Source organism: Chenopodium quinoa, unplaced genomic scaffold, assembly GCF_001683475.1.
Source record: "Chenopodium quinoa cultivar QQ74 unplaced genomic scaffold, ASM168347v1, whole genome shotgun sequence".
Taxonomy (NCBI): Eukaryota; Viridiplantae; Streptophyta; class Magnoliopsida; order Caryophyllales; family Amaranthaceae; genus Chenopodium; species Chenopodium quinoa.
In genome coordinates this window covers 5,883,098-5,908,055 of record NW_018742815.1, presented here as the reverse complement: position 1 = coordinate 5,908,055, position 24,958 = coordinate 5,883,098, and the positions used below count along the sequence as shown (strand labels likewise).

The window sequence follows — 24,958 nt, the reverse complement described above, 5'->3', positions numbered from 1 at the left end:
GTGAAGTGTTTATGAAGGGAGCTATCAATCTATTTGAGATATATTTTGATAATGGATAAAATTACCTATCTTCCAAACATTATTCAGGGAATATACTTTTAAGATAAGCTACAAAACTAAACAAACTACATAGGTCAAATCAAATTGTAGCAAAGGCTTCATATGTGATATGGATAAGAAAAGTTCTTATTAAGTCTTTATACAAAGCAAGGAATAAATATTGTATTAAATCGTTTAATGCACGATCAATTCCTACACAGAGCACGGGGTACTACTACACAAATCATACTTAGCACAAAATGTTTGTTGCTCAAGTAGGTGCCCTTATGGAAATTGTTCCAAAAGGTCAAGTGGGAGTAGTGTAAATCTTGACAGAGTTCGAGAAAAGCAACAAACAAACATGGTTCAAACCATGGTTGGTTCACCCTATGCTAAAAGTGCCTCCTCAAAAAGGCAAGTGGGAGTATAAGAATCTTGAAAAGTTCGAGAGCCTTGAAAGAGTTCAAGAAAAATGATTTCGAAAATCTTGAAGAAATTTGAGAAATAATCTAATCAAAGCAACAATATGAGCATGATTCACCTCATGTTACAAACGACAACGCGTGGTCTCATTAAGTGTAATGGGAATAATAACCATGTGTCAAAGGTAGTACATTCCAAGTGCACATCCTCTATTGTCGTTTCTCATTGAAAACTAAACAAAGTTGTTGTATGAGTTTCAATTGTTGCGTCAAACCCACAACGATGACTAGCATATGTAAAACTTAATCAAAGAAATATGATTTCATATTGATTAAGAGTTCTAAAAACATTCATTTTGGAACATGATGATTATGCAAGTAACAAAGATGATTTGACAAGTTATAACTCCAAGTGGTTTAAAAACCATGAAATCTGAAATAGATTCTAAGTCTGTAAGCAAGTGTATGACACTTGACTAATTTGCCTAATTGGGTGAGACCCATTATAAGCAAAACAGACAAGAAAGAAAAATGTTTTCTAAGTAAGCAAAGACTTGTTAAAGGATTCAACTAATTCATAGTATGACTATGACTACGACGAAAACTCTACATTAGTCATGTTGCAAAGATCTATTAAAGATATTTAGTGATTACTACCTTATAAGATTTGGTAGATGGATTTCAAAACACTTTCTTGAAATTGTTCATGAAAGAAGATCTGTATACGATACAATCAGAATGATTTTGAAAACCAATAACCATAGGGATGCATAAAAGATCCTTATTGGATTGAAGTTAGCATCTGGGAGTTAATATTCTTAATTTTGTGAGTTAATCAAATCGTTTGATGTTCTCGTAAAATGAAGAAAAGGTCTTGTGTGTACAAGATGTTTAGTGGGAGATATAAAGTCTTCTTGGTCTAGTATAAAGAGCAAATTATTCATTGCTTGAAGAGTCAAGTGGTGGGTAATGCATTTTGTATGAAAAACCTTGAAGAAGAAGATGAGTACATTTGGGATTCAAGATCTATAGAGATAGGTCTCAAAGGATGTTTGAGTTTGGTTATGAAGCTTATATTGATAAGATTCTCATAAGGTTCAACATCATATTGAAAGGAGTTTCAATCCCATGTAACATGATACGTTGCTTAATGATTCAATGCTTTGAGAAAGGTTGATGAAATTAAGGTTTTGAGTGATGATCCTCATGCAATATGCAAAGGATGCATCATGCATGTCATGGAATATAATCGTCTATTTGATTCACGTGTTTTTAGAACAAGTGATGATAGATTTCAACCGAAATCCAATGTAACGTTGGAATACAAATTAGAAATTTCTAAGTTCCTTGTGAAAGGATGAAGGAAAATTCTTAGTGTATGGAGATGAAAGTGATTATAAGATTAAGAAATTGCAAAATTCATGTTTATGAGAATGTCTCATGAACTCTACTTAGCAAACCCCTTCCATTTCCAAAGCATGAGAAACATGCTAATGAAACTGGATTGAGGCAAATGATGTAATTAGAAGTTGTATTTGTTTTTGGAGAAAAACAAGTTACATGTGTAATACATTCATTTGCAGAATTATGTTTATCAATTGAAACAAAGTTTCAATCTTATTTAATCGTGGTTTCAAGATTAAATAAAATGTCCAAAATAATTATGAATTGATGGGCTCATCAGGTTGATGACCTGTTGAATGAAACCCCACAGGTAAACTAAATTCATAAATTATTTAAGTTCCTAGTTCGGAATCATTAAAGTGGACATAAATGATTTCATAAATTGGACTAACATGTAAGATTGATTGGATAGTGCAGTTTCATGGGCTATAGGAGCATAGTGATGATGCTTGGTCAATCAAATGGATATGCATAAATGATGCATGATCGAACCATTGACCTACTTTGAAGTTCAAGTATAGAACTTCCGGATATATTAGTGGATTCCTTTGACATGAGTGCAACACTGATTCCATTCAATGATTGATGTAGCTGTGGTACACTCAAACGTCCAGCCGTAACTGGGGATTATAAAGGGTGTTTCCCGGTTGCTTCATGAGTTGAGTGGGAGCTTTGGTTGCCACAAGATTGGATTGAGTCTACCTATTAAATAGGAATGTGTCTTGGCCCCTTGAAGAGAGAGAATTCAGAAAATGCATGGTCGTGCTCAAATGCATTACATAGTAATCATTTGTTCAGTGAATCTCACTCAATTTTTCAAGAAAATATTTGTAGACTAATATGATCACGACATGAGATGCAATCATATTATCAAATCGACACACATTGACTTAAGGAATTTTAATATTGCGCACTTGTCTCAGACAAGTGGGAGATTGAAGGAGTTATGTCTTCGATAAGTGCAATTACTAGATATATCAAGGATCACTATTATGGAGATAATAAGTTCATTATATACGGTCGTCAATGTTTGGGCTAGCTTAATGGCCCAAAGCCTTATAGAATGGATCCTACGAGGTCACACATAAGAGTATTGGATTAAACAAGTTAGAGGCCCATTATTGGGCCTCATGAGTTCATGACATACCATATTGATAATTGAGCTTGGATAATTAGAAGAGTCTAATGGGTTTTGGACTTGACATTGTTTTATTTCTAGATATGATCTATAAATATAAACCATGCTTAGGGTTGCATGACAGAACAATTGACATACAGTGAATTGTCACACAAGTAACCAGGTTTCCCAAAAACCCTAACTCTCTCTCTCTCTCTCTACTCGGCCCTCTCTCTCTCCTCCCTGTCCGTACGACCCTCCTCCCCGGGTGGCGCGTGTGGTGGCATGTGGGTGGTGTTGTGGTGTGTTCGTGGCTCAAATCTCCGTTGAAGGTTGATTGAAGTGTTCAATCACAACTAACTAGCATTAGCATTAGTGGAGGTTTAATCCATGCTCGTGGACTAAGTAGAGGAATCACGCTTGGGTTTCTTTATATCCCATTGTTCTTGCTCGATCGCACGTGGAATCACGCTTCAAAGGTACGATTATATGTTCTTTATGTGTTATGCATTAGATCTTGGGATTAGGTATTGTATAAATATGATTCATGTTTTTCCGCTACGTAGTACCTATATAATTCTCTACAGGAATTTCAGCGGAAACGTACTTGTCAAATGAGTCTGGATGCTTTATCTTAAATTCCGGCTTTAAAATAATGAGCATATGAACATGTGGCAAGCCACGTTTTTGGAACTCAACTACATAAATGAACGCAGCCACCTCTCCAAACACTTGTCCTTCTTTTATTTTTTTTTCAGTGCTATAAGCTTTGCTCCAAAAACACGAGCTAGAAGATCGGGTCGGTTTTGTGCTTTTTCCCCGTGTGCCAGCTCTGCTTTGATTTCTGGCCAATTTGGGTTGCAGGTCATTGTTATGAATAAGTCCGGTTTCCCAAAACGTTGTACAAAAGCAATAGCATTGAGATAACGTCGTTGCATATCACAAGGCCCCCCCAAAAAGGAAGGAGGGAGGATAACACACTGACCTACATTCGATGCATTTGCTTCACCGCCTTCTAGTGTATATACTAATCCCTGATATAGCTCAGCTCTAATTTGTGCCTGATTTTGTCTAAAGAAATCCAGCCGAGTATTCTCTATCTTCACATACATGTCTACAATATATTGTAAGAATAGCCGCCCAGCCCGTAGGATGAAATTTCCAGCACGCATTTGAAACTTGTATGCATAGTACTCCTTGCAAGAAATAAGCTTGCCCTTCTTCGCCCGAGCAGCAGCTGCAATTCCATTAGTTTTTATAAAAATAGTTACATTTAGATGATTAATATGGGAATGACATAAATAAAAATAACATAATTTAGGTGTAAGTAGTCACAATTTGTTGTCTTACCAGAACCTTCTTCAGTTACCAAATCAGCTGCCTCTTGAACATTGTCTGAAATGACAATATTTGAAAGGTCTTCCACTTGGGACCGTCCTCCGTGAGATATTTTTAGTAAACCGTGATGCCACCCACAGTCACCTCGAGGAAATAGAAGTGGGTATTGTAGCGGATCGTAACAGCCATAATAATGATATATCTTATGGCTCTTGTTTGATTTTCCATGAGCAATGATATGTGGGCTGTTGCTTTGGCTAGATGAAGTACCTTCACTCCATATCACAGCTACTTCTTCGGATGTCGGAGCATTGTAAACACGTTGATCAAGAACGGGGTATTTATTGAGCCTGATTTCAGTCTCTTCAGTGACTTCAATCTCCCGAAGAGACTTGAAAAACTTGGCATATGGATTCAAAAGCATAATAGCCATGATCAAGGAAATTATACTTGGACTTAAGTTTGGAAAAAGACCATGTCTATTTTCTGCCTCAAACATAGCATCATAGAAGTAAAGTTGTAAATATTTTGGTGGTTCATTATCAGGCAACAGGTCAGGAATATTATGATAAATTTGGCCATGAGCCTTCAAAGCATATATTCCTTTATGAATATCCCCATCCATAAATCCACCAATTGAGCTAAAAGCAAATAGGTTATTGTAAAGGCGAGAATATGCTTGAAAATGATCCGAATCATCGTCATTAGAAGTATAAAGTTTATATGATTCAGGGGGTAAAGCATTGGAAGTAATTTCTACTTCACCATCACAGCAACAAAAATGCAATGACTCAAAGGCTAGCTTTTTTGCACAACACTTATCGCAAAAATGAGGGGCAGACAACTCCATGGGCTTAGTAGGCAGCGATTGGCCCACATTTATTGCGGCACCAGCTATAAGCAGTTTTAAATAAACATTCAGTCGAAACAATTCTTTAAAAATTCAGACAAATGGATAGCTTATTATTTAGAGACATTCACCTGTCTTTGATTGCTTTTGGCGTTTAGGTTTTGGAATCCCCAAAATCGCCCGTTGTCGAGCACTCATTCTTGTCTTTGATGTTGTAGGATATTCTGGGAAATCTGCTACAATATGAAACACCCCTTATTTAAGTAATGTGAAGTTTCTTGGTTTTAAAAAAATGGGAACTCATGGGGTAAAAGAAAAATTGTACATACCCATCATATATATAAGAAGTTCAGTTGTTGGACAAGTAAAAAGAGAATCAACTCGAGAACCTGCTGCTTGTAAATAGCTCCGATTTATACTCCTGCTTTTCAGCTTTCTTTTAACCTTTGATAATTCCCTTGAATCCCTTCTTGCTTTCTTCCACCTTTCACCATAGTTATTTTGTACTCCTGCATCAACAACCTTTTGGTTCTTCATTGGGCAGTAACTAATGTTGTCATGGAATTATTCTATTTCTCATTTAATTACTAATTAATTGAGTAGACCTTTTAAATTCATCCATCTAACTGAGTCACCAATCAGAGATAGAATTTGAAATTAATAGTTTCTGTAATTTTGTAGATATAATTTATCTTTTTTGATAGAAAAGAATAGTATATACTGTAACGCCCTTGTCCAGAAGGCTAAGATACAAAACAGAACACAAATTCTGCAGTGAGTAAACACGTTTATATTGAGTGCAAATTCAATCATAAGAAAAGGCACACCCCCAACAATGCATTAGCAAGAATCAATGAAAAGAGCCAAACCTGGTAAACGGCAAAGCTAGGGTTGATTCTAGCACCATTGACGTCTCTACCCTGGACATACAACCTCCTTATAGAAGGCACCATTCCCTTTGGGCATACAGCAATCACAATGAAATTATTGGGAAACTCCTTTCCCAAAGACTGCAGATGCCCCAAAATAAATCCATGAGACAACCCAAGAATGGTGCGTGTTAGGTTCATGTGGGAGAAAAACTTTTCATAGTTGTCAGCCTGAAATGTAGACAAAGGAAAGGGTAAAGTTAATCTAACCATCATAAAACATTCAGCTGAAACTACGGATACGATTTCCACTGCAAGTTCATAATTAACAGAGAACTAATTCAAATATGCAGAGGAGCAAGATTTCAGAGAGACATAAACCTAAGAAGAGTCAGAAATCAGCAGCATCACAAGATCACTTTCGGAAATGGTCTCCCACATCTCACCTAAAGTTTTATTCTCTTCACTGAACCCAGCAGCGCGTGCGTCAACTAAAGAGTTAGATCCTTTGCGGAGTCCAATCTGCATCACAGAGTGTAATCCCCCGTATTTTTAAATATTTTATAAATGAAAATTTATTTTATTTATAATATTTATTTGTTATTTTTCATAATTTAATTTCAAAAGTTTCAAATTATTAATTTGGGTTGAAAATTATTTGAACAAATTATTTTATGCACCTTTATTCTACAATTTATGTCCAATCACACAATCCTAACCCATTTGTTTACTTAATCGACCCATTATTTTTATGAGGCCCAATCTTTTTTTTACCCTACAATAATTCTCTCCTATAAATACCCCATGAATCTCCAAAAATTTCCCACACAAAAACGTTAGTCTTATTTTCATCCTCCTTTGTTTCATTATTTTGCTTAATGTTAATTTAATTGTTTTGGGTTTTGATTTTAGTATAAAGATTATATTTTTAGTATCAAATTATATTTTAATGGTATAAAGATTATAAATTTCAAATTATATTTATGTTATAAATTTCGTATTTTATGAATTATAAACCTAGGGTTTCAATTTATTGAAAATCATGATTTTAGGGTTTTTATGAACAATTGATTTAGGGCTTTTATAGTAATGATGTTTTGAAATTTTGGTGATTATAACTACTGATTAGTTTAACTTAATTCCAGATTATTTTGAACACGTAGATTCGTGTTTTGATTTTTAGATTTTCGTTCGTTAATATTAATCCCGTTTTAATCCCGATTAGATTCTGAACTCATCCGATTTTGATGAAAAAGTAGTGTTTTCCATGTGAAAACAACATTTTAAGAAAGACTCACTACCAAACCACCCTCTTGTGGCCAAATTCAGCCTCTAAATATGATTTTCGGGCAGTTTTTGATTTTAACGAAGTTTTTTTATATTTAAAATATTATCCTTGAGTTTGATTAATAAAATTAATTACGTTTAAAGTTAATTAAGCATAAATATATGTTTTTTATTGAAGTTTTAAGTGCTGAAAATAGTTTCTAAGTACTACTTTTGATGTTTTATAAAGAGGGTTTAATCACCCATTAAAAAGGGAGATTTTTAGGGGTTGTTATATAATTTTCAGATTTTTATTAGACTTTGAACTTGCTGTAATTTCATGTATAAGAGTGTATTTTAAGGTTTTTATGAAGAAAATTTAAAGAACTATATATAAGCCTTTAATTTTAACTAAAGGGAAGGTTTTAAAGTGTTGTTTGATTTGGATTTTAAAGGTTTTAAAGTAAGTTAGTATTGCTGTAAATTTGATTGATTGGGTATTAATTGAGATGTTATTATTTGGCTTAGGAGAGGAGTTTATTAAAGGTGATTTCTACTTAGTAAAGTGGCATACCAATTCGTTTGCTCAAGGTACGTACAAGTTACGAAACCTTTCTTTTAGGTGCATGTTTAAGGACGACGGATCGAAAACTTAGTATCATGTATAGGGATGACTGAGTTAAATTTTGGTTATACATTGTGAATTTCGTATGACGTGCACTATTTTATATTGCAAGTATTATTTGTGCTCTAATTATGCAAGGTGCGCTTAGAGGAAAAGGTATATGATTGGTGTAATGATTAATTTATTACTCATTCATGATTATGCAAGCAGGATGAGTAAAGGAAGAATTTAAATCTTCTAAGACGAGGTTAAGGTTTTGGGGTGCCTTATGCACTCAAGGTGGTAGTAAGGGAATAAATAATAAATGTTTCTTGCCACTAATAAATCAAGAATTGAAATTGAAAAGTTGTTTACTTGATTGAATTGATATTGGATTGATTGTATTGTTATGCATATGAGTCATCACCAAGTCTAAACATGTAAATCACGTAAAGTGCAAGATGGATGAGCAATAAAACTCTGGATTGGTGCACTTCTGGAGTAATGACAATCAGGGGTTGGGGTACATGGGGTATTAGCCGTGTACTTTTCTCGAGGTCATCTGATATACGAGTCTCTTATTTCAAATATTTTTCAAAACTAGGAGTTAGGTGAGATCTCATACTAACTACTGTCACGGAGTCGCGCCCGTGGTCGTTGGATGTTTATTGATGTTTCCGAAAGGAGGCATGGGGTTTTTCTTTTATTGATGTTCCAAATGGAGCATGGGTTGGACAACCTTGTCTATTGTGTAATCCAATGAATAAAAATAATGATTTACCTATTATTAGTTAATGGAGTCTTAGTAATATAAATAGTTGAGTCGTGTGTTGAGTCTATAATTTAATGATGTATGATGATTGAGTATTAGTAGCATGTTATGGATTTCTTAATTTATTTCGCAGCTTGTATGTACTCAGCTTTGCTGATTGCGTGCTTTGTGTGTCTTTCTTTGGTCATGGCCTTCGCCTTTCAATGACCCTGTGACGATCCAATTTTTACACTTGTAATATTGGGGAGCTGAATTACCACAGATTCTTACACATGCAGCATTCATCAGGGTTGTGGGATCTTGAGTAGAGAGTTGGTTGTTTGCATTTTATTTCTTTTGCAAGTTTGAATTTATTTTAATTTGATTTTATTCAACACTATTTCTTTTGGGTTTGAATTTATTTGAACACTGAATTTAATCACTTACTACTTTTATTGGGTTTTGAATAAGGGTCTTAATGGTTCCAAGTTGTATGACTTAATTTGGTTTCATTCGTTGGTTTTGAAACTTATATATAACTGATTTAGTTTTTTCGCTGCTGTTTTCTGATAAAGCCTTAACGTTTGAACACGTGGCGGTAGCACGCCAGTAATTCTCTTGAATACTGTTCAGGGTCCTCACAAGTTTAAAGAGAGAATTATTGGGGTGTTACACAGAGGCAATAAAGCCATGACAATATATAACTTGAAATCACACATTTTCGTCATGTAATGACAGAAACTTGATGAAGGGATGATAGAAATTTAGTATTCAATAAACCTCGACAACAATATCAGACTATGCCTCTGTCAGAGAATCCCTCAAGGTCTGAGCTTGAGCAGGGCCCTACAAAAAAAAACCACTTCAAAAGGAAAATTGTAGCTACTAAAACTCGTTACTTTCAATAAAAACCACTTCAACATAAATTTGTACACATTGTTAACAATATCGTTGACTTGTATTAACACCAAACAGGAGAGGAAGACTGTTCATAAGTAACACTAACGATATCTTATTTAATTGTCATTTATATCTCCTTCAATTAGTTTCCTCTATGCTCGTCGTGTAAAAATAAGAAAGAACTCGATAAAATTAATCTCACGTATAACACTTGGTAAATTTAAGTGGCTTTTATATAGCATTTGTTATTAAGAATTACTGCTACAATGAAATTTAAATATCACTAAAACTGACCTTCCATGATTACCGTTCTGCAAACTAATGGCGAAAAAGTGATCACTAATACCCTTATTTGGCACTCTATATACCAGCATACTGATGCAATAAGAGTCAAGGTAATTCATTTGTCAGCTTAAAAGCGGTTCTTTATAAGAAAAAACAAAACAAAAAAAACCACATTAATTCATCAAACCCCATTAGCTTAAAAGGGGATCCGGTAACATATCAATTCTATACAAAGAATAAAATGAAGTACTTTTACTAATTTCGCTGAATATTTAAGGGCATGTTGGGAAATTCATTTAAATTCATCAAGGGAAAATAAAACAATTAAGATTAGATGTATTGAAAGTTTGAAACCATATACCAAATGGTGTACTTTTACACATAAAAATTGAACAAAAGATTCACACTAATTCACAAACATGCCATTGATATACACAAATATGAACTACATATCAATTTTACTTTATGAATTTCCCAGCTAGAAAAAGCACTAATTTAATCAATGAATTTATACTATTACAAAAATAGCCATACAAAAAACAACAATCAAAAACCCTTTTTGCCTATCCAAGTTTTTTTCACAACCTTCAAATTTATAATCACAAATTTCAACAATTCAAAATGAAAAAGAGCCCAAATCTGATTGGTGGCAAATTTAGGAGCAAAAATCAATACTCTGTACTAAACTATGCAACTAAAAAGCTAGACTCAATTATTTATCAACTAATTATTCTAAATCAATACTGAACTATCAAAAGAAGAACACACTCTATCTCTGACTGGTGGAAAAATTGTGAGTATAAATCAATACTAAACCAATTGTTGACCACAATTCAGAACTAATATTTTGTTAGTGCAGGAGTACAAACCTTGTATTTTTGCACTGTATAGAGAGGAGAGAGAAAGAGGCATCAGTGATCGGTGACCCACCTCCCATGAAGTCTGGCCGTCATCTTCTGCCGCCGCCCCCTCGACAGGCAGCTGTGCTGTCCTACCCCCTTCCTCAACGTGGTCGTCACCACCCGATGGACCACGAAATGCTTCTTTGATGTCATTTCTTGTATCAATTTTTCTCAATTGAAAATGTAAATTCACAATTTTAAAATTCAGCACTTCAATGGAGAATTGTAAATTTAGAATTCAGGACTTAATACTTCTGTTCAGAAATTTGAACAGAGATGGAATTCTCCATTGAAGTGCTGAACTTTGCAATTCTGAATTCAACACTTAATACTTCTCTTCGGCAATATGAACAGAGATGAAGACACATGCAGAGGAGAGAAAGACACATGGAGAGGAGAGAGAAAGCTGAAGGGAGAAGGTGTTAATTATTGTGGGGGTGTGTTAATTATTATGGGGGTAATAAGGTAAATAAGTAAATAAACAATTTTGAGGGTATAAAGGTCCGACCACTGTTCATAAGAACGTCTTTCCACTTTTTATAAAGTAGGGATAAAGTAACCGTAGAAACAATTATCAAGTATTGTACGACTTGATTTATACATTAGAAGGTTTAATATATCCGTTGAAAGGTTTAAATTAGATAATTGAGAGTTGAAATGAAATCATGAAAGGTTATGTGTTCATAAATAGCAGTAATTCACGAAATATTAATCAATTTGCAACAAATTATCTCCACAATCAAATCTCCAAATTGATTTCAAAAACCTTAATTACACATCCTTTCTATTGAAAAAAAGAAAACTTGTGTGGGCCTGGTTCACATTAAATTATTGTGAACCCAAGATCCATAAGCGCCTAACTGACTTTATGTTCAACATTGTGACCCTAATTTTAACCATAGTAATCTTTACTTTAACATAGTAATCTTTATTAAAATTTGTGTGACCTTTAATATTATACGAACCGACAGTGCTGCGTTATGTTGAACATAGTGATTCATTCTAATATAGTGACCTTTATTTTTCATATTAACCAGTATATTAAAAATTTTGTTACAACATTCTATGACCTTTACCATAATACAATGACTTTTTATTTTAACATATAATAACCCTATATTTTAACATAGTGACTTTTTTTTTTTGTATTGATAAAACAATTATAGTGTCCCTAAGTGGTTCACAATAAAATTAATGTAAACTAGGTCTATTTAAGAGTTTGTACTTACTCTTTGGGTTGCATGATCCTTTGGTTAGAAGAACAATAACAAATGAAAAACCCTTATTTAAGCCCCTTCATCATCGTCGAAAACCCTAGCTGCTTTGAGGTAGGGGGGAGTGGCGGTTAGAGGTTTTGAAGTGGAGGCTAAGGTTTTATTATATTGGTGGTTGTGTGGGGGTTTCATAGGGGGGGGGGGGTTTGATTGTTTAGAGGGAAGTGGGCGAAGATGCTAGTGGTGGGGAAAGGCCAGAAGTTTGGCGGAGGAGGAGGATAGTTGGGCGGGTGACCGGATATTTAGTGTGGTTAGGGTTTGGCTAGCTAGTTTTTTTTTTTTTTTTTTTTTTTTTTTTTTTTTTTTTAATAATTTTTTTTTAAAAAAATTAACCTATGACTTGTGTTATTTAATAAATAAATAAATAAAATAACCATTAAACTGATTATTGATAATTGAGATTGAAGAAAGTAAACGACTCAAATTAAAATTATTCCATAATAATCCAAGTTGAATTATTAAAAAGTAGTGAGAAAAACTAGGATTATTAATATCAACTTTTTCAAAAAAATTATTACTCCCTCCGTTTCATAATATTAGTTCATATACTATTTTGGGCGTTTCAAAAAAATCTACCCATATTGATTATGTTCAATTATCTAACACAAGTATGTTAGAGCAACTCCAAGGGCAAGCTAATTGCCAAATTAGCTTGCCATACCACTTAGGATTGCAAAGCTATTATTTCTTCTAGCTATTTCATACCACAATGGTTAGGCTAATTAGCATTTAGATTTTTCAGCTTTATTTTTTAAATAATTAGTATTTTATTGGAGAAAATTAATTTCTAAGCTAATTAGCTTAGTAAGCTAATTTGCTTGGCATTAACTTGACCAAGCTAATTATCAAAGTATCCTCCAATGATTTGGATATTAGCTTGAAAATTATTAAAATTATTTTTTTTCTTTTAAGAATTAAGAAACAAAACAACAACAACAAAACCTTGTTATCCTCTAATTAGATTTTATTGGAACAAATACAAAATTGATAATACTACCTCCGTTAAATGTTATGTGCAACTTTGGGGTATTATTTGTGAGATATAAAATATTACAAAGTTGTACATAACAATTAACAAAGGTAGTATATAATTGAACAAGATGTGATTGACATGTGATGTAACAAATCCTTAATTGTATCTCCCCTTTCCTTTGTTTAAGTTGAACTAAATCACAGCAATAATACCTTTCTTGTTAATCTTCCATCTTTCCTCAATTACAACTCCATAATATCCATTTTTCCGGTCAACTCCTCTCTTCGCCGCCGTCCTAAACCCTCTTTACTCAGATTAATCACTGTAATTAATGCCAATTATTGTTATTAATTAGATAATGAGAATGAAGCAAAATGTATCTGATAAAAGGGAAACAGTAGATGTTCCAGCTTCTTTCGATGTTGATTCAAAGAACAATCCAGAATCTTCTACTGCATCATGGAAGTCCGTTTTCTACCTTTGTCTTGCTTTGCGTATGGTAAATTCATTGTTGGTGCAGACTTACTTTAACCCTGATGAGCATTGGCAGTCCCTTGAAGTTGCGCATCGCCTTGTGTTTGGGTACGCAACTAGTTATTGGCCCGAGTGATGCCTCGAGTTATTATTTCAAATACCCGAGTTTGAAATTATATGTTTTTAACATTTTTATGTGGGTTTTAAATTGCAGATATGGACATTTTACATGGGAATGGAAAAGGGGAATTCGCGGTTACTTGCATCCTCTTTTGTTTGCTGTTCTTTATAAAGTTTTGGCTTTTCTTCACCTTGATACTCCTTGGATTATGGTAATTGTTTGGATTCCTTATTTCTTTTGTGTTTTTGGTGGGTTGAGTTTATGTTATGATATGGCCCAAGAAACAATCATGATGTAATAGATGGAATGTTTATTTTTGTATTATGTTTGTTGAATTGTTTTGTTTGATGTAAGAGCATTTTGGTGATCATTGCTTATGATTGTTTCAGATGAAAGCACCAAGGTTGCTGCAATCCATTTTTGCTGCCATATGTGATTTGTACTTGTACAAATTTTCTGACATGATTTTTGGGAATCAAGTTGCAAAATGGACTGTATCCTTCTATTTGGTTTTCTTTTAAAAAGAAGCTTCTTTTTTTGCAAATTAATGGTGTTTCTGTTAGATTTATACAGATGCTTTAATTGACCATTTTAATAGGAAAATATTGGGGTTGCAAATGTAGTATCACTCGAAAAATGAGGGCATCGTTGGGTGTTACTTTGTGAGGTGATGAGTTGGAAAATTTTCACTTTGTCATTGTAGATTTAAGAGCTGTGGCACATATATTTAGATTATAGCTGAAAATGTACCTTTATAAACCAAATCTATTAAGAAAAGTATCCATATTTTTGCAGTGAATAAACATTTTTTGCATGTAAATGTATTGTACTCGTTAGCTTAACAGCTTTGAACAGATTTAAACGGCTGAAGCAGAGAATTTTGGCTTATGTCAGATGTGGTGTGGTTTTAAACACACGTTACGGAATGGCATTTCACGAAAAGACAAGTTGAAATTCCATTACTGAATGGCGGGAACAGCCTTAATTTAAATATCATGGTTTATCAAAACACGTTTATTATCTGAGTTGTACTTAACTTGCAATCACAGCTTTTCTCTCACCTTACAAACTGGTTTGTGTTTTTCTGTTGTACGAGAACTTTATCAAACAGTTTAGAGACTGTTCTTACTATAGTCAGTCTTTATTATTGGCCATGCATGAGAGTTAGCTCTGGCAAAATGTCTTCAAGTTCAAGAAGGTGGGCTTTGGTTATTGCTGCATTAGCCTGTGCTGTTCGTCCAACCAGTGCCACAGTATGGCTGTATGTCGCTGTTCTAGAGCTGCTTGTGGCTTCCGATAGACTAAAATTCGTCTTTCTTGAGGCTGCTCCTATTGGGTTGGTACAACTGCTTATCTTCCTCTTTTTCTCATGATCTCACTTTTGAGTGTATACCTGGGTTGAAGGTTAGGACTCAGGAGCCTGTTTAGAACGTGTACTGCACGAAGTAAATAAGTCTCTAGTTAAGGCTTTGGAGCATGCAACACACACATTTATATGCACATTGAATATCTTAGTTTTATTGAATCAAGTTGGTAATGTCATAATATTATCTAGCGTTATGTAATTCATTCTATACTCTAGAAGTGGTGTTGGGGCAGGGTAGGGGAGTCAAGAGAAAATGTTGCTGGCCCTTTGTCTTTAAGTGCTAGTAGAATGCTAGAGCATTATATATTCATATGTTAATGTGTTCAATGGTCTTGTATTGACAATGACCATGGATTTCCACTAAAGTCTTGTTTTGAAATATGCCATGGCTTTCCACCAAAGGATGGAATTGAATATTTTACACAATATGTGAATCACTGTTGTCACAATTCGGTGAAGGGTTACTGAGTAAGGATGTGATATGAGAGGGATTTTTCTTAGTAGCCTTTATCATTGCTACAAGGAAGATAGCTGTGAAATCTTGTCAAAGCATAACATTTGATGTACAGGAATGTTGTAATTGTGTTGCACCCTATAGCTAAAAGAAATCAAAATTTGTGAATCACTGTGAATCACTGTTGTCACAATTTGGTGAAGGGTTACTGAGTAAGGATGTGATATGAGAGGGATTTTTCTTAGTAGCCTTTATCATTGCTACAAGGAAGATAGCTGTGAAATCTTGTCAAAGCATAACATTTGATGCACAGGAATGTTGTAATTGTGTTGCACCCTATAGCTAAAAGAAATCAAAATTTGTTTTTCTCTTCCCTGGACAGCTGAGAATGACCCTCAACTCTTCTCTAATTTTTTAGGATAACATCTGTGCACCTAGAAGAACTTTAGAAGCAATAAGCCACAATTAGGTAATTAAAATCTTTTCTTTAGTTGAACTAGCTTCCACGATCCAGTTCTGTTCACTGCAGATGTTTATTTGAAGCCCTGAGCAATATTCCCAGCTATGAGAAGGAAGGAAGAATAGAGAGTGCAAGCTGAAAATCTATCTGTAGCGATTGAGAAAAGAAGTTTACAGAGGCAGGGCTGTAATGGATCAGGTGTGGCCCTTCCTAGGCCAATGAAGTTTAATAAATTGCTAGACTCTGAGATGTTAGTCTTTGGTAGTTGATTTGGTCGATGGAAACTTATTAGCAACAAATCACGTGTTTAGTTATTTGGATTTGGAAACAGCTTTGTTATTTCCCACTTACAAAAACAGCTCTTCTCTGACAAATATGCCATTGGTAGAGAAGCTGTTTCAAGTATTTGTGATCAGTAAAGCTAGGAATATGTAGCATATTACTACTTGTTCCTGTACCAAGCCATAGAACATGTAGTTGAAAGATTACAGCTGAAGTAGATTGAATGTAGTAGCTAGTAAATTATAGCAGAGGTTCTGAAGAAAAGCGAAGAGTGTAAAACTCCTTTAAAATGTCTGCAGACACTGCCCTCAGCTTCAAAGGCAGTGGCTTCACCTTTCAGCTTCTTGTTCAAGGGTGTTGTGCTTAGCCTCAAGTTTTGTGTTTTCATCTTCAACAATGTCTTCTATCACAACAGTCTTTAGATTCCATTACAGGGCTTTGTTTGTGGAAGGGCAGTTGTTGGACCAATTTTAATGAAAAAGTAGTCTGTTTGTAGAAATTCTGCAAAGTCTTTGAAAGCGTTGTAGTCTCTCTGGCAGTGGGAAAAAAGAAAAAATGATAGCCATTTCTTGAATTTTATAAGTATTTTCTGAGCATGTTTGATCCATAATGTTTGATTAAGATGTGCATACCGTTTCTTTGATGTGGTATATTTCTGAAGTTGGCATTCTAAAAAGCTTCTCACATAACAAACACATGACTCTTACAAACCTTTGTAGCTACTCATGCTGCATTCACATGAATATAGAGTAATCTATTTCTTAATTGACTGGATTTCGTGCTCTTATTATTCTTCAATTACCTTCTCAGGACAGCAGTTCTTGCAATCACAACTCTGTTGGATCGTATGGTTTACGGGTCTTGGGTCATAGTGCCTTTAAATTTTCTGAAATTCAACTTTCTTTCCTCTGGCGGAGACTATTATGGAACTCATCCTTGGCATTGGTATTTCACTCAAGGTTTTCCTCTGATGATCTTCACCTTCTTGCCATTCTCTTTGGCAGGCATCATAGACTCTAAACACTGGAAGCTGTCTGGTTTAATTGGCTGGGTTATAGGCATTTACAGTTTGTTGGGTCATAAAGAATTCAGGTACATTTTAATTCATGTTTTGATATATGATGATTTTCTCACCTTAGCTTTATGATTTTTATAGAGGCTAATACTTTTGCAAACAGGTTTATCTTGCCTATTCTTCCAATAGCATTGTTGTTTTCTGGGTATTCATTAGCAGCTCTTGAAGCACCTGACTTACCACTGGGTAAAAACAAAAAAGCGTCAACCACACATACTAAATGGCCTGTAAAGTTGCGATTAGCAGTTTTCTTTTTGCTTGTCACCAACATCCCGATGGGCTTCTATATGAGTTTGGTTCACCAGGTATATTCATCAAGTGAGAGAGTATCAATAGATTTTTGGGAGTAAATATTGGTCCGTTGGTCTTTTTTATCATCTGTGGTGTTACCTTATCTCCTTGTTGAATGAGAGGGATGCCCCCTGGAGAAGAATCTCTGATAGTCATAAATCATAATAACTTCAATACTTGTAGTATTTTATAAGGGAGAATGCAGCTTTTGTTGAATACATTACCTAAGACTCTAGACCCTAATTCTCACAAGATACCTTCACTGCTTCTGCGCTTCATGTCCCACAAAGTAAGTACTTGAAGACCAGGAGGGGCATAGATTTCCCCAAATTTTTTGTTTGGGGTGAGAGATTGATAGTTACGATGATTCATGTTAGCTGACCCCAAATCATTTTGGGAATAAGGCTTTGTTGTTGTGGTGGTGAGAGATTGATAGTTGTAGTTTTATGTTCTACTAGGTCGGTACTTCGACTTAGACTAGTCTTTTCAGTCCTGAAATTTCTGTTGGGTTGGATTGTACTGACTTTAATCCTTGGACAGAGAGGACCTGAAGACGTAATGCAATATATTGCAAGAGAATCACTCAATGGTGAAGTCAGAAGTGTACTCTTCTTGACACCATGTCATGCCACACCTTATTACTCAGCTGTTCACCAAAATCTGCCCATGCGCTTCTTGGACTGTACACCAAGGTTTAAGCTTGCAGTTTTATTTCCGATAATGTACCTCTTTTGCTGCATATTCTGTTTCTGGATGGTAACATCTTCTGGTTTTATCATATTAGTGAACAAAGAGGAACCCTAGATGAATCTGACCGTTTCATGCTGGATCCACGTGGTTTTGCAACAGAACTTGCAAAGAACTGGTCTTTACCTAGCCACATTGTTTTATTTGATTCTGAAGAGAGGAAGTTGAAAGAATTTCTAATCTCACAATCTTTTAGAGAGGTAAATCTCCAATTCTTAGCACTAGTTATTCATTTTGTGCTGAAGCTGAACTTAAGCTTTATTGGTTTGGCAGGTGAAGAGATTCTTCCATTCTCACTTTAAGGTAGATCGTGATCTTCAATCGTCAATGGTTGTGTATATGTACACAGGGTGGTGATAGAACTGACATATGCCAGTTTCTTCTTCTGATCACTATTTTTGGTATTTTCATACTCTGGCTGGCTAATAAAAGTGTTCTCGTTTTTGACTCGACTGTATTAACATTGATTTAGCTGTTGAAATTTTACATTTCTTCACTAATTTATACCGCATAGAATCACTACTGATTGTTCTTAATTTAATTATGGTGATTGTCACTTTTCCTTGATTTTATTATCGTTCCTGGTACTGTGCTTACACATTTGACTGCTGCGCTTTTGACCTGCTACGATTGTCTATGCTGTCTTCTTTGATCCGCTTTATGCCATTGCTCATGGCTTTCAGTCTTTATGGCAACAACCAACACTGGATTTCTTACTAAAATGGGGCAGTAACAGTAAGATGCATGTAGGTTTATTTTTGCATGGAATCTGTAAGAAGAGTTCAAAATGCATTTATGTATCTATAACTTAATATGTTTTCACTGTCTGATGCTGATGTAAAGAATCTCTGATATTTGAGGTTAATGAGTCACCTAATGTCAATGTAAATGATCCTCTTGAGTTTGACATGAAGAGAAATCAATTTGAAATTGAAATAGGGTGCAAGCAATAGTTTGTGGGTGAATGCAATAGTAAGCTGAGAGGATCATTGGTTTTGGACGATATGATGACAGAGGGAGGCCTGAGAGATCATCGGTTTTGGACGATATGATAAGAGGGAGAGAGAGAGGAGCAATAGGAATTCCAATTGCCAGTATATTGCTTTTTGTTGAATGGATCATCCATTATTACAAACTACTCTGTTGGTAACAATGGCCACATAGATCAGCAGTTTCATGGGCTCGTTGTTGTAATTGGATAAAAGTTTTTACAGTTTGTGAATAACACACCAGTGACAGTGAGAGTCCGGTTTTGATACCTTCAAGCTCCGATCACAGGTAATATCCCCAGAACCTATCAAGCAGTAAAGAGTCAGTATGAACGGAAAAGCAAATTCTAGATTCAGCTTGAAGCTGTGAAGTGCTGAATAACCAAAGCAAGCCTCGTCCACGAGCCTATGATTCTCCTAGCCCTGAGACTTATTTTAGCCAAGTTATGCCTGATGTCGCTTGCTTGTCCCGTGATTCGTCAGGGTAATAATGAAGGCTTCCTGAGCTGATCCATTGTCATACTGATGGAAAAGTACGGTACTCCTAAAAAATTACTCCGTACTTCGGATTCATACAATGTAAAACGCTAGCTACTTGTATAAGATTAAGATGAGCAAAAATAGGCCAAAAAGCACAAAGAAAGCAAACTTAACTTGCTTAATTATTGTTGAACTACTTAAAATAGTTAGTAAATAAAAGGCACAAACTTTCGTCAAAAACCAATAATTAGCTCTGCTAAAACCTCGGAGATCATATTGTCAGTCACAGGGGTAATTTCGTCAATGATTATAGATATTTTTATATTTATTTTTTATTATAGATAAGATAAAATAAAATTACAAATTTAACAAAGTTTCTAAAAAGATGGAAATGTATCCTGTTACAGAATGGCAACAGCTTCTTTTTCAACTACTAGGCAGTCCTATTTAAACGCTATTTTTAGTAATTGTTGTTCATTATTTTCCTCCCTCTCACTTAGTTTCAATGAACTGTATAAAAAATTAATTTTATTTTTATTTTTGACAGGAGTATAAAAAATTAATTAAGAACAAAAAAAAAACAAAAAGGATTTTATTGAAGGAAAAAAAAAAAGCAAACAATTTCGATTATATGGCAACATAATCTTCAGGTTTACTTTTTATCTTCTTTACTAAATGAGTACTCTGTTTTTTTTTATTCAGAGATTATATTAATGATTTATTATTGAATTCATCATGCTTACATTTTATATTTTTATTAGTGTAGCTCTTTGGTAATTGTTGAAAAAAAAGTTAATGGTGTTCAATTTCATAGTTTGTTTAGTTTATTACTTATATACTTGTATTAAAAATCCTATGAAATATGTCTTAATTCAAATTTATTTTAGATCCTTCCAAAATATATAGTAGGGAGTATTAATAGTTGAGGAAGCCCAGGTTTATCAATTTGATAAACTTGAAATGTTTATCAAATGGCAATTTGGTAATTATTTTGCATAGAATCTCGTGCTGGCTAATTAAAAAATATTTTCATCCTTTTTTTAATCACGTGCTGAAGATTGGTCCCTAACTAACGGAAGTTACTCATCTTCTCCCTCTAAACAGAAGAAAGAGAAAGAAGACCCAGGTTCTCCATTCAACAATGGAGGAAGGTACCATTTTCATCACCATATTTTCTTCAACAATGAAGTCGTCAATTGCAATAATGGTCCTTCTTCTTCCTCTTTCCTCCTCCATTGAAGCTCACATCAAAGGCGACACCATTGAAGACGGTGACATTGAAGATGACCCCATTCGGCGCCGATATAAACGAAAAACCCTAGAAATAAGGGTGAAATTAAGGGCATGGTCAACCCCAAAGGGTAGGATGACCATGTCCTCCATTAAAGCTAAAATTGGGCTTGAAGATTGAATTTCTCCATTATAATTTTCTGAATTTTTTCCATTATACATACACCAAATTGGAAGAAAAATCGACTTACAAACTCACTGGCGTTTGGTCGACTCGCCGACTTTCTCCAGTGAAGAAGATGAATTTGCTTGTAATTTTTGACTAACGACAAGGCTAACGCTGTTAGTTGAATTTGCCTAACAAAAATATTAAATGGCAAAATTGTCCCTACTATTCACGAGTAAATAGTCCAATATACCCTTTGATAAACAACTCATGTTTATCATATTGATAAACTTGAATTTTCTCTTAATAGTTTATGTCATCATATGTGGTCCGAAAGGATGTTTTTTTTTTTCGTTGGGTGTTGTACCCTGTTCACCATTTGAGCTATTTCGAATTTGAGGATCAATTCTGGATAGTTAGAGGGATCAAACATGCAGTCCTCGCTACCAAGTGTAGTCCCAATCACCAATATACTGATAACCAATTAGTAGAATGATTGTTGTGGAGTCTCATTAATCATGACATTATAGTAAATGAAAAAAAAAATTGAAAGAACTCATTGGCTTATAATGTTAACATTGATAGATATGACGAATATGACTCATATGAGGGTTGTTGGAGGGTATTATTGACATTTCAGTAGGCCAATACGAAGGAAAAAAATTCAGCATTTGCAGCGTGAAGGTATGTAATTACGTGTTACTTGTACGAGAGTAAGTATTACTGATCATGCTGCGTTATAAGATATCACATTGATGAGACAAATCTATTATTCCATATGATTAGGTTATAAAAGTTTTATTATAACACATTGATGAGACAAATCTATTATTCCATATGAATAGCCGAATAGGTTATAAAAGTTTTATTATTTATTTATATGGTAAAAAATTAATTGGGTCCCAATCGAAAGCTCCTATCACACGAAGCCTGGCTGGGAATGCCTAAAGATGGGGTAAGGGGATGGGATTTATGCCTGATGAGAATTGAACCTTGCACCTCAAGGATGCGAGTAGACCTTTGGGCCACAAGTCCAAGAGATCATTCTCTTATAAAAAATTTATTTTACCACCAACTAAAAATCTAAAATTTATTGTTTACCATTTGCTGTCAAAATAACCAACTAAAAATCTAAAAGTTATTTTTCACCCTCTGCTGTCAAAATAACCTAGCTATATATGTGGGTTATACAAGGGTGCAAGTGGAAAGCGATGCCATGTCTGTCATCCAAGGCTGAACTCTATGTGTTGTGGTAATGCTCTTGTCCACCATTTATATCAGGATATTAGAAAGAGTAGCTTTGATTTCGATTATTGTAGTTTTTCTCATGTGAAGCGGTCTTGTAACACAGTTGCCCATAATGTTGCTAGGTGGGAAGCTAATAACTGTGACGAACGTATTTGTATTGGTGATTTCCCTCAAAGTCTCTCGACTTTGGCGGACCTTGATTTGATTTAATACAAGGCCGAGCTACCTTTTCTTCAAAAAAAAAATATTAAATGTTTAATGGGGTCAATTTGGTCTTTTTGGTTCGATTAAAGGTTAGAATTGACAAAAATTATCGTAAATACCTTATTTTGCCTAGTAAAAATACCTCGATTTGCATGACAACACAAAACGAGACATTGTCAATATTTTAAAGTCATTCAGACCTCAAGTCAGCCCTAAAGAACCAAAATGACACTCAAAACCTCTAAAGATCATGTTTTTGGCATAAATATTGAATATTTTATTTTTAAACTGTTAGATTTCACGATTCTTTTGACGACAGAGGAAGAAAAATAAATTTTAGATTTTTTGTATTGGTGGTAAAAACAATTTAGTGTTTTTTTTTTAAATACTCTATGTTTTTTTTTTAATTTTTTTTATATTTGCATCAGTTTGACCGGCAACTAGACATTTTGTTGATTAGTAAAGATTATAACAAAATTATATTATGAAACTAGAAATTATGACAAATCTAATGATATATTATATAATAACAATTATTTATTTTATAGAGGTGAAAAAATTAAGTCAACCATGGTATTTGAATAGTGCAAAAATCAAAGTGATGCATTTAAAAAAAATCAAAGGGAGTATATTTTTTTAAAATAAATCAAATAACTACTACAAAAAGAGCAACCTTCAAGATTTTTCAACCAAAATTTAAGGATACATCATGATGACCATTTTGATTAACAAGAGGCACTCTCATGGCTTGGCCGTGAACCTCTAAAGCTCACGACCGAACTAGGGTTGTTTAGTTGCCAAACATTTTCTCAATAAAACTTTTCTTTCTTTCTTTCTTTCTTTCTTTTTTTTTAAAAAAAGTCTTAATTCTATCCAAAATGATAATTTTATATAAAAAAAAACACAAACACTCGAGACATTGAATTTTTTTTTTTAAAAAAAGTAAAAATTGAAAGAGGACTCGGATAAAAAAAAGGAGCATCATCAAAGGCATTAGGTATGCCATGATTATGCACGGCGAGCAAACCAAAGAATTTTATCTTCATTGTCCACTTAAATTCTTAATCGTATCAACTTGAGATAATAACTAATTAACTATACGATTTTTTCACCACATACCTTTGAGTTTTTTTTGCTTATCATCATATACCTCTGAAAATTTTCAAATTCACCATATACACGTGAGTTGTTACAAAAATTTACCATATAACCCTAATAACATCAAGATGAGTGTAATTTGGTTAATTATGCACTGAATCAACCTTATATCTCTCCCACATCCCCAAAACTACTCTTTTCCTTTCTCCAACCCTCAAATCCAATCCAAATTTCCATAATCACATAAATATGCTTGATTTTGAGGACGGGAAAAGGAAACTTGTGGTGGTTTTGAGGGGGTGGGAAAAAGGAATGTGGGTGGTTTCGAATGTAGGCGAAATATATTTAGGGTGGTTCCGGACATAATTGACCCTAATGACTTACAAAATTAACAATAATTAGCCATCAAGGGTAATAGTGTATTTTTGTGAAAACTTAATTAAAGGTATATGATAAATTTTAAAAAGTTTAGGGGTATATGGTGAATAAACAAAAAAACTCAAGGATATATGGTGAAAAAATCGTTAACTATATGAAGTAATGATGGGAAACGATGATATAGCGAAAATAGAGCATTCATATAATTAGGGAATAAGAGTAGTTTGTTGATTTGAGCTTGAGACTAATGGGAAATGCTCTTAAATACTTGAGTTGATGGCATTTCTTTGTTTAATTGAGTTGAAAATCACCTAACCCACTACTATTTGAATAAGCAAGTGGCTAATTTATTAACTAGTTTCAATAATGCACCATTAAAAGATTATCCTAGCAAAACTTTTCTTCGCTAGCCCCTTTTGTCCAGATACAAACAATACAGTTTTATATAAGGAAAAATTAAAGTAGATAATATTGTATTTTTTTTTTAAAACAAGTAGATAATTTATTTAATACATAGTTTCAGTAGAAAATTATTGTTAATTGTTAGCTTTATTTCAAACATCTTATAAAATAAAACGGCATGTTTAACAACTTCATAATACTTTTTTAACTTTAAATTGACTAGTCCAAACATAACAAGTCACCACTATTAAAATAGACCGGTGCCTAATATCATTATTACTCCCTCCGTGTTTTAATAAGTTTTACACTTCTTTTTTGACAAAAAACTACATTAAAATACTATATCTCTGATCTCTCTCGTCTCATGGTCCTCACCCAAACCCACTATTACTTTTTTTTATTATACATTTCATTTCACATTCATTACTTTTCAATAAATTATTAACCCCACTTATCTTTTATCTTATTTAAGTCAATTAAATTGCCTAAAACTATGTGC

The 24,958-nt window shown here is 34.0% G+C and overlaps 2 protein-coding genes across 8 annotated transcripts; one reads left to right on the top strand and one right to left on the bottom strand.

Annotated features, from left to right (window-relative positions):
- Positions 1-3,561: 3,561 nt before the first annotated feature.
- On the bottom strand, positions 3,562-10,909 carry LOC110725888. 7 transcript variants are annotated; one of them, XM_021905357.1, is made up of 8 exons: positions 9,855-10,909; positions 9,441-9,506; positions 6,421-6,561; positions 6,040-6,270; positions 5,500-5,692; positions 5,302-5,406; positions 4,333-5,214; positions 3,563-4,219 (listed from the first exon to the last, which is right to left on the bottom strand). In XM_021905357.1, exons 4-8 carry the CDS (start codon positions 6,238-6,240, stop codon positions 3,726-3,728), a joined length of 1,875 nt encoding a protein of 624 aa, XP_021761049.1. In that variant the 5' UTR covers positions 6,241-6,270; positions 6,421-6,561; positions 9,441-9,506; positions 9,855-10,909; the 3' UTR covers positions 3,563-3,725. The 7 variants fall into 7 exon arrangements, with proteins under 7 accessions (XP_021761051.1, XP_021761052.1, XP_021761049.1 ...); XM_021905356.1 differs by having other exon boundaries at positions 9,441-9,935; positions 10,715-10,909; XM_021905358.1 differs by having other exon boundaries at positions 10,715-10,909.
- A 2,239-nt stretch (positions 10,910-13,148) lies between these two features.
- On the top strand, positions 13,149-18,800 carry LOC110725887 (GPI mannosyltransferase 3-like). The gene is made up of 9 exons (XM_021905355.1): positions 13,149-13,576; positions 13,683-13,800; positions 13,979-14,083; positions 14,639-14,925; positions 16,962-17,243; positions 17,330-17,531; positions 18,058-18,209; positions 18,302-18,464; positions 18,538-18,800. Exons 1-9 carry the CDS (start codon positions 13,353-13,355, stop codon positions 18,619-18,621), a joined length of 1,617 nt encoding a protein of 538 aa, XP_021761047.1. The 5' UTR covers positions 13,149-13,352; the 3' UTR covers positions 18,622-18,800.
- The last annotated feature ends 6,158 nt before the right edge of the window (positions 18,801-24,958 follow it).

What these genes read in the sequence shown, in the direction of transcription:
- LOC110725887 (XM_021905355.1), top strand. Translation starts at nt 13,353, where the DNA reads ATGAGAATGAAGCAAAATGTATCTGATAAAAGGGAAACAGTAGATGTT. An exon ending in TTGGGTCATAAAGAATTCAG is followed by an intron (nt 17,244 to 17,329) that starts GTACATTTTAAT and finishes TTTTGCAAACAG; the next exon opens with GTTTATCTTGCCTATTCTTC. An exon ending in ATATGAGTTTGGTTCACCAG is followed by an intron (nt 17,532 to 18,057) that starts GTATATTCATCA and finishes ATCCTTGGACAG; the next exon opens with AGAGGACCTGAAGACGTAAT.
- LOC110725888 (XM_021905359.1), bottom strand. Translation starts at nt 6,240, where the DNA reads ATGAACCTAACACGCACCATTCTTGGGTTGTCTCATGGATTTATTTTG. An exon ending in CTAGCTTTGCCGTTTACCAG is followed by an intron (nt 5,693 to 6,039) that starts GTTTGGCTCTTT and finishes AAGAACCAAAAG; the next exon opens with GTTGTTGATGCAGGAGTACA. An exon ending in GGTAACTGAAGAAGGTTCTG is followed by an intron (nt 4,220 to 4,332) that starts GTAAGACAACAA and finishes ATGGAATTGCAG; the next exon opens with CTGCTGCTCGGGCGAAGAAG.